At 35.0% G+C, this 9362-nt stretch overlaps 1 protein-coding gene across 1 annotated transcript; it reads left to right on the plus strand.

Moving 5' to 3' along the window:
• The first annotated feature begins 5529 nt into the window (after nt 1-5529).
• Nucleotides 5530-6414, plus strand: LOC104886589 (17.1 kDa class II heat shock protein). The gene has a single exon (XM_010671048.2). It carries the CDS (start codon nt 5607-5609, stop codon nt 6090-6092), a length of 486 nt encoding a protein of 161 aa, XP_010669350.2. The 5' UTR covers nt 5530-5606; the 3' UTR covers nt 6093-6414.
• The last annotated feature ends 2948 nt before the right edge of the window (nt 6415-9362 follow it).

Raw genomic sequence — 9362 nt, forward strand, 5'->3', positions numbered from 1 at the left:
CAGCAAAACTAGGGATATTTGGACATAAACACAGAACACAAAATTTACTTTCAGACTCAATATTTCCAGTGTACAAAGTACAAACATATGCAGTAGGTTTCAAGCATCACATACATCCAAAAGCCACTCACTATATTAGTTGACTCAACTTCATGGACCCAATATAATACAGTAGGATTTACTTTAAGCAGAGACTTGCTATCAGGAATGAGGAGTTTGGACCTTATCCTTTTCCCGCCATAGTGGCATATGATTGCTTGTAAGTTGGTATGTTGCCAGGATACTAAATCTTTGTAGAGACTGAATATGACGTATGACATATGAACTATGACGTATGAGGGTATCCTTGCTAACAGGCTGTAGCTAAGAAGAGAATACATGGAAGAAAGTGTACTGAAAATCAAATAATTTTCATGATCTTACACTTAGTTCCTACTTCCACTTCTTTTTGCTTGGATTCAGGAAACACTGCATTGGTGTAGGCGATCAGATTCTTGTACCCATTTGGTTTTTGAAGCTCAGTAATGACCAAGGATAAATCATATATTCATATGTGATGTTTCTAGTTCATTAGTCAAACATTAACCTTCACAGCCTCCTCTCCTCCGTCGCCAGAAAAAGAAAACCTTGAATGTTTGGCGAAGCACTGAAGTAGGAGGTGCTAAATTGGTAGAATTTATGACATCTGTCGAAGTAGGAAAGTGTGGCTTCTTCTTTAAGGTAGGTTGATCCTTGAGCATCTAAAGTGGTGCTGAGCAGCAGCAGTCCTAGTGCTAAATTTTGGCAACAACTATTTTCAAGCAAAAATAAACAATTCCCACGAAAAACATTACCAATAAATTAAAATTTAATAGTGAAGAACCACAAATTAACAATTTTGATTTGCCTATGAGAGCAAATAATTTGAGCATATATAGGTGATAAAACTAAGAATAAACAACAATCGTTCAGCAAAATTACTCTTAAGAATAAATTAATCATCAGAATAAGAAAAAAAAAAAAAGATGAACATATAGAATTAGTTGCCAGCAACAAAATAGAAATTGACCATAGGTCAAATCTTGTGAGCTCTACATGCAGTCTTTAATGGAGAGTGAAAGCAATTCGACCTAAATTTTGGGAAATTGGGCAATTTAAACTGAGCGAAGTATAGGACAATTATGATTGTTAAATTATTAGTGCAATTTGAATTGAAGTAAAAATTGTTAGAAGATTAATTGAAGCAAATTGAATTGGGAATTTCAAGCTTACCATCTGTGTGTTCTTCTTTGGTCGCGACGAAATTTCTCTCTACCTCTGGTTCAGCAGGTACGCTTGAGAAAGAGGAGAGGGGTTTTCAGCAAATTTGGAAATTAAGCGGAAAGGGTTTTGAAATTTTGGGGTAGAATGGAGGGAAAATCTAAGGTCTCGTCCGGCATTATAATACCACTAGCCTCAATGCACGCTATGCGTGCAAAATCGCTATCAAAATTAATTTAATTGTAGAATTTCATTTAGTATTATTATAGAAAAATTATTTACAAAATTTTCCTAAAGAAGAACATATTCATAGTCAATGGTGTAATAATGTATACAATTTAGCAATGTAGTTTCTTTGTCCAAAATTTTTCACATCCGAATGTGAAGGTAATTTATAATCCTTATTAATACATATGTTGATAACTTCATTTCTATATTTATTTATAAAATCACTCCATCTAGTTTTACTTGTCACTTGGTTAATATACAAATCAACAGTAGTCACGTTAAAGAATAAGCAAGAGATAAGTTTGATGTTGAGCAAAAAAATAGTACCTTTGAAGAACAAAGTAAAATAGAAAAGAATTACCTTTTGAATTTTTTTTTCCATTGAGAATTGATAGTGTTGTCTTTTGTTTCACATAAATGGAGAAGAGGATATGAAGAACTTTCAGTAATTTTGGAGCATTTTACTTTTTTGGAAGTTGAAAATTGATATTAGATTTGATGGTTAGTCATAGGAGTTTCTCCCACTATTTAAGGGATTTTAATTTATTTTTTAAAAAATGTTTTGATAAACTGATGGTAAATTATACGGTTAATTGGGTTTTAAAAACTTCAGAAGTTGGTTGTTTCCTTATCTCCCACTATTTTAGGGATTTTAAATTCTTTTAAATTATTTTGATTTTTTGATTGTAAATTCTAAGGTTTATTGGGTTTTTAAAAAATCAGAAGTTGGTTGCTTCTTGGTTTTCATTTTCTTTTTTATTTTATTTGTTTTTGGTAATTTTCAATAGTGAGGGCAAAATGGGGTTTCTATATTTTGGTGTCCCCCTCTCTTCCCATATAGAATAGAGATACTCCTACTAAAATAAAGAACATGATCAAACAAATTGCCAATTTATTGTAATTCAAAATTGGTTTAGATAACCTAATTAACAACACAAATTGAATCTAATATGGAAAAGAAACTAACTCGGATTCTTTTCCCCACCTCTTTCTCTCTTCTCTTAGTTGTTCCGACGAGGTTTAAGAGAAGCCGGCAAGCAATTAAACAGCCCTCCTCAACTGTTGCGGCGACAGTTAGGAGAAGCCGACGAGCAGTACACCGGATTCCCCTTCGCGCGCAGTTATCCCGGCGAGGGATAAGATAAGCCGACGAGTACGAGGAGTTCAGGACCGAATTAGGGATTACCCTTGGTCTTTGATTGTGTGTGTTGTGGCTGTGTGCGGGAGGGAAAAAAAATAATGTATTAGGGATAGGGAGGGACTGTAAGACATCAATAGTCAGCGCGGGTATGGGTGTATAGCTAAAAATTTTAGACTTTAGCTATTGGATCGACCATTGCAATAGATTAAAATGATGTTGCAGTTAACCCTCTCGTCTAATGCAACGGTTTACTTTAACCGTTGCAATAAGTCGGTGCAATAGCACTACCTGTTGCAATAGTCGTTGCAATAGCACTACCTGTTGCAATAGTCGTTGCAATAACACTGTTTGTTGCAAAAAGGTGTTGCATTAGCACATGTCGTTGCAATAGACCGTTGCTTTATGGTCAACTGTTGCATTAAACCGTTGCAATTGCTTCAAAATGTAGTAGTGTCCTCCTCTCATCATACTTTGATTGTTGTTCAGTCTGGTTCTGGTTCTGATTCCTCCTCTCATCAATTTTTGCTTTATAAAATATTAAAGGAACAGTGTCACGTGGCACTCTTGTTAAGCTTATAATATACATGTTTATAATCTCATTTAAAAATATTAATAACGTGCTACTAGGATTCGAACACATAACTTTTGAAGTGAAATGTGATAGTTTAACCACTAATCCACTACAATTTCAATGCTTAATGTTTTAAAGTAAAACATAATAAAGTCTTATAATTTATGTGATTATAGTGACATAGACAACCTTTTAATTTGTAACACTTTTATTAGCTAATAACTTTCTCTTATCTTAGTTTCATGAAATTGTTATTTTCAACCTCAATTTCGTGGAAGTTTTTTAAACAACTTATCATGTCATAACGTCCATTTTCCGATATCGCACTAGGCAAAAATATTACTAAAATATAATAAAACAACAATTTTTACGAAATTTATGAATAATAATATGTTTGATCATTGTTGATAAGTACATATTCTAACATTATTTAGTTATATATATTAGATGCATTTTCATGTAGCATTAGAACATTTATATTGCATTTATGCATATTTAGGTCCCTTTTTATAAGCTATAGTGCTTTCACGGATTATTTGGTATTTTGATGTAGTTTCAGGTACTTTGGACTCCTTTTTAAAGAAATGATGATTATGGAACTTGTATCACCTTCAAAAATATATCATGTGCTCAAAATGGATTGAAACTGAAGAAGATACAAAGGACTTTGTATGCTTGTGCGAAATATGATACCTTTGCACCAGTGTACCCATAACTTTTGACACAAAAACGATAATAAGATGATTTTTACATGTGCCAAACAGAGCTACGTATCAAAAGTTATAGCTGTTCAAAGTTGAGTTGGGAAATCTGACGATTACAGGACAACACGTCTGTGTCACTATTGACACTTCCGTGTCACTTTTAACACGCCCGTGTCACTTTTAACACGCCCGTGTCACTCTGATATCTTCAAGATAGTAGCTTATTTTCGTACATTACAATTATGGTTACAGGTCAATACGTCAGTGTCATTATTGACACGCATGTGTTGGTTTGCTCCATCACGCGTTTTGCGAAGTCGGTTCTATTATTTTAGGAAGTTATAAAAACTCTTTTATTTTTACTGATGGGAGATAGTCTATGGTATACACTTTTTTAGGGTTTTTAGAGAGAAGTTAGAGAGAGAAACTTGTAGATTTTCATTGTTTTCCAAGACTCTACCTTTCTTCCATTAATAATTCAAGTACTTATTTTCTTCCTCTTTTACTTTGTTTTCTATTATGAACATTAATTATTGTTCTCCAGTTTGTTTGTTTATTTCAATTATGCTTGAGTAGTTCCTTTTATCTATGGTTAAGTTGAACCCCAGTATGATTTAATATATTCATGATTATTTCTTCAAATTCTCGCTCATATTAATTGTTAATTGTTCTTGCTTAACTGATTGTGCATATTCTAATACTAGATAGGGATAACTAGTATTGTTCTAATTTCATTTCTTGATCACAACGGGAGTTGGGTTTTGACGAATTTGAGTATTTCAATTAAGGACATGAAGCTCTTCATGGGAGTAAGTATAATGGATTGTTAGGAAGTCAGAGTGTCGCGTTTAATATCTTTAATTTGCATGATTCCACGGGAGTAGGCTTGAATGTATATTAGGAAAGTCATAGATACCTGAGAGAGTTTTATGGTATTTTATAGAGTGTACTTTTCCTGATGAGCATTTAATTGATTAGTTTGGAGTAGAAATGCATATTCGAGAAATCATAGATACCTGAGAGAGTTTTATTTTATTTATTTTTTTTTTTTTTTTTGATTGGGAAATTAAGTCAGCCCAAGGACTAACCCCTACCAAGGCTACTAGCCTTGTAGGAACTACCAGCACATTGGCTGGTAAAGCATGCAAAGCATGCTAAGGAAAAACCCCAACATAATGTTGGGGGTAAGGATCGAACCTCTAACCTCAAGGATCAGAGGGGAGTGCTCTACCACATGAGCTAGCTCCTCATCCTTCCTGAGAGAGTTTTATGGTATTTTATAAAGTATACTTTTCCTGATGAATATTTAATTGATTAATTTAGATGATTAATTTAGAGTAGGAATTATTTTGTATTAGTTCATGCTAGTACTCTTCTTGAGTTCTTTGTTCTAAAATTCTAATTCTACATATAACCAGTAACTTCCGGAGATATCTCACAAATGAGTAAAACCAGGTTATATGACACATATTCTTCAATACACCATGCATTCTACCACGTCCTCGACCCTTTTTCGCATGACACGTAAAAGTTAAAACCCAAAACAAATGTCACAAAACTCCCAGAAATCTCTCTCCTTCCTCTCGAACTCTAGAACCTTTCTCTATCTCTCTTTCTTCCTATAAAACCAAACCTAAAACTCTTACCCTTCAATAAAGCAAAGAACAGAAGAAAACCTCTCTTTGATTGTTTTTATTTTTTTGGTTCTTTTGCAAAAACAACAATGGACGAAAGATTTTCTTCATCCCTTGATAACACCCTCCTTGACATCATGCAAGACATGGTAGACCAATTCACAGATGAAGTATCCGACACCAAACACCAACCCAACAACCCCTCTCGCACCTACGTGCGTGATGCTAAAGCCATGGCTCGAACCTCGGCCGACATCAAAGATCTCCCGAATGCATACATATTTATCGTTGATATGCCGGGGGTTAAGCCAGCCGAGGTAAAGGTACAGGTCGAGGACGATAACGTACTCGTCGTACGCGGCGAGCGGAGGAAGGAGAAAGAGAAGGATGGAGTGAAGTATGTGAAAATGGAAAGGAGGGGTGGAAAGTTTATGAGGAAGTTTGTGTTGCCTGAGAATGCTAATACTGAGGGTATTACTGCAGTTTGTCAAGATGGAGTGTTGACTGTTACTGTTGAGAAGTTGCCTCCTCCTGAACCTAAGAAACCTAAGACTATTGAGATTAAGGGCGCTTAATTATAAGGTTGTGATAATAACGTTGTTCAGATGTTTTGAGTGATGTTTTTGTGTTGTGGTTTGAGATTTTGTTTATGTAGTGAATTTTGTACTGTGTTGCTCTAACTTGTAATATAATTATGCGTTTAAGCGTTGTAGTTCATATCATTTTCGTGTAAGGTATGGGGTTAGAATTTTCGTATAAAGTATAAGGTATGGGGTTAGAATAAGTAAAAATTTAAGATATGGGTTTTAGAAATATAAAGGGGGTTGGATATGACACATATCAATGTTTTTAGGTACATTTTTAAATAAACATATATATAATATTAGATATTAAGTATATTTGTACTATTTTGGTTTTATTTTATATTATGGATTTATACTATTATATAAATTAAACGTTTCATAAGTTGATATTGGATTAATCATACTTTTGGTGTTCTACGCGTAATGTGTTGGAAGTGATCAACTTAAAACTTAGATGAATTGATCTTCTTTTAAGCACATTGTAATTTTGAAATTGGCTAGTTTGTGATATATTTCTAATGCTTAGTAACTTGTAAGAGCATTTATGCGCAAAATATGTCTTTGAACTTCGACTGAAGCCTATTAATTCAATAAACAATAAGTGCATAATAATTAATATGTTTTGTATAGGGTCTATTTTCCTCAGTTTATTTCTGTATAATAATTTGTTATATTCATGTGATCCATAATGAAATAAATCGAACAATTAGTATATTCATAGTTCAACTAATTATTTAAAAAGAAAGATTAATTAATATTTAAACTGAAATTACGAAACAATTAATCCAACAATAACGTGCTGCTAATATTTAGGTTTACACATGCTTATTTCTTTCTCTTCTCCTCTGCTCCTCTAGTGCGTGGTTTTATCTCTTATTACCATGATTGACCTACTACCTACATGAGCCAATGGAATTTAACTTAATTAAAATGAAATACAATTGACCAGACTTGCTACTTTGTCCACACCAACTTGAATCACTAAGTCCATTAATTAGTAATGTCTGATCCTTAATACTTTTCACAAACCATCTCCTTCCCCTTCCCATCCAAAGATAGAAGAGCAGAGAAATCTGGTAAGGTAATATATTTTTTGGGTTCTTATTTTTACTATAAGCCTTTTTGCGTTTGTCATTGTATTTTCTTAACTTCAAATATCTTACATTTTATATTAGTAAACATTATAATAATTAAATATTTTTAAGAGTTCTGTGATGGAAATAATCCCACCTTTGAGCGATCTTCCCAAAACAGTTTTACTTTTTCAAATTTTAGGAATAATTTCACCTTTAAGTTATATTTATCCAAAATGTGTGTAACCTGTTGGTAACCTGGAATTGCATGTTTAATTTCCTAATTACATGATTAATAATAAATTTGATATATTCAAGATTAAACTTTTAATTAAACATAGAATATTTTAATTATAAATTAACTAATTTTTTTTACAACTCCTTCCTTGTACCACCACAACTAAATGCCTTCACCCACCACCACCACCACCACCACCACCATCACTATCACCCAACCCCAATTGATCCCTCAACACCCCAAGTTCTATTTCCACCCCTCAAACCACCACCGGAGACCACCACCATCACTTAAAGACCCTTCACGCCTCTCTTCCTCACCACCTCCATTCTCTCTCCTCCCTGACACCCTTGACATAGCCCCAACCCCAACCCTACTGTTGCCAAAGCCTCATCCCCGCCCTCGCCAAAACCCAATCCCAGCCTTGGTCCCACCCTCGTTTAATCCCGATCCCAGCCCCAATCCCACCCTTGCCAAACCCCAATCCCAGCCCAGTACCACCCTCAACAGAGCCCCATCCCCACCCTCGACCCCACCACCATCACCCAACTCGACCCTTGTGTGAACTACCCACGATAACTCCCACCCACCATGATGTTAAAACCTAACAAACTACCATCGACCCAAACTCTAGCCCACTAATGCCCACCACCACCGCTCCCTTCCACTAACACGCCTATAATTACGACATCCTTTCTTCAATCACGCGCTAAATCATCGCGGCCAACCTCCTCCCTTCGATAATCCAACTATTTTGGACGCTAGACCATCGGGTGGCGGCTCCCGTTGCTACGGCTTTGGTGTGCAAGAAGAAATAGAGGGAAAAAGGGAGAAAAGAAGGGTAGGGGAGGAGAGGGTTTGTCAATAGAAAATTTGGGTTGTGGAGTTAGGTTAGGTTCACTAGTACAAAAAGGTCGATTTGCGTCAGATCCTGGACACCTATTTGCATCGGACTTGGGTCCGACGGCACAGGTCTCGACGCAGATGACCTAAAAATGATCTGCGTCGTATGCGAGAACGACGCAGATTAACTAGCTATTTGCGTCGCACGTTGTATACGGTGCGACGCAGATGGGTCTTCCCAGCCAACATAGAGCTTATGAGGGTAATGTGCGTCGCACATCTCCTAGGGTGCGACGCAGATGAGTGATTTGCATCGCACCTTGGGATACGTGTGATGCAAATTCAATTTTTTTTAACAAAAAAATTTTTTTTTTTTTGAGAGGGAAAAGAAAATTAATTTTATGAACGGAATGAGGCTCTGTTGAAAACGCCATTGAAGGATTAAATAGGCATCTACAAAATCAGTTAGTTTGAACACAAAAAATCTGCTCTAACACAAAAAAAAAAACTAAAAATTAATATCCAATCATTACTATACATTAAATTATGAGAAAAAAATTTACAATTACAACTTGAATTACATAGATCCAAAAATATTAAAAAAACCGAAGGCTAATACAGTCTAAAATTAAAAGCTAATCCAATACAACTTACGAGATTCTTTTTTTTAAAAAAACCTCAAATCTGAATCTAATACTTGCGTTCTTCAATCTGAATCTGAATTTAATAACCTCAATGTTCTTCAAGCTTCAACCAACTACAGTCGCCCTTCACCTTCGCCCTTAAAAAAATTTAAATTAAAAAAACGAAAGGCCAAACAAATCAGATCTAAAATTTAAAAAAACGAAAGGCCAAACAAATCAGATCAAAAATTTAAAAAAACAAAAGGTCAAACAAATCAGATCTAAAATTTAAAAAATGAACCTGTAAGTTGACGAACATCGCTGACGGCCACCATGTGAAGCATCGGCAGCAGTAGCCACCATGAGAAGCATCGGCGAGTTTGTTTGATACTAACCGGTAGTGAGACGACGAAATATGAAGTTGGAAATCGAGAATTTAGGGTTAATGATTTTTGCAGGAAAGTTAAAAACGCGAAGAATCAAA

This window comes from Beta vulgaris, chromosome 2, assembly GCF_026745355.1.
Source record: "Beta vulgaris subsp. vulgaris cultivar EL10 chromosome 2, EL10.2, whole genome shotgun sequence".
Lineage (NCBI taxonomy): Eukaryota > Viridiplantae > Streptophyta > Magnoliopsida > Caryophyllales > Amaranthaceae > Beta > Beta vulgaris.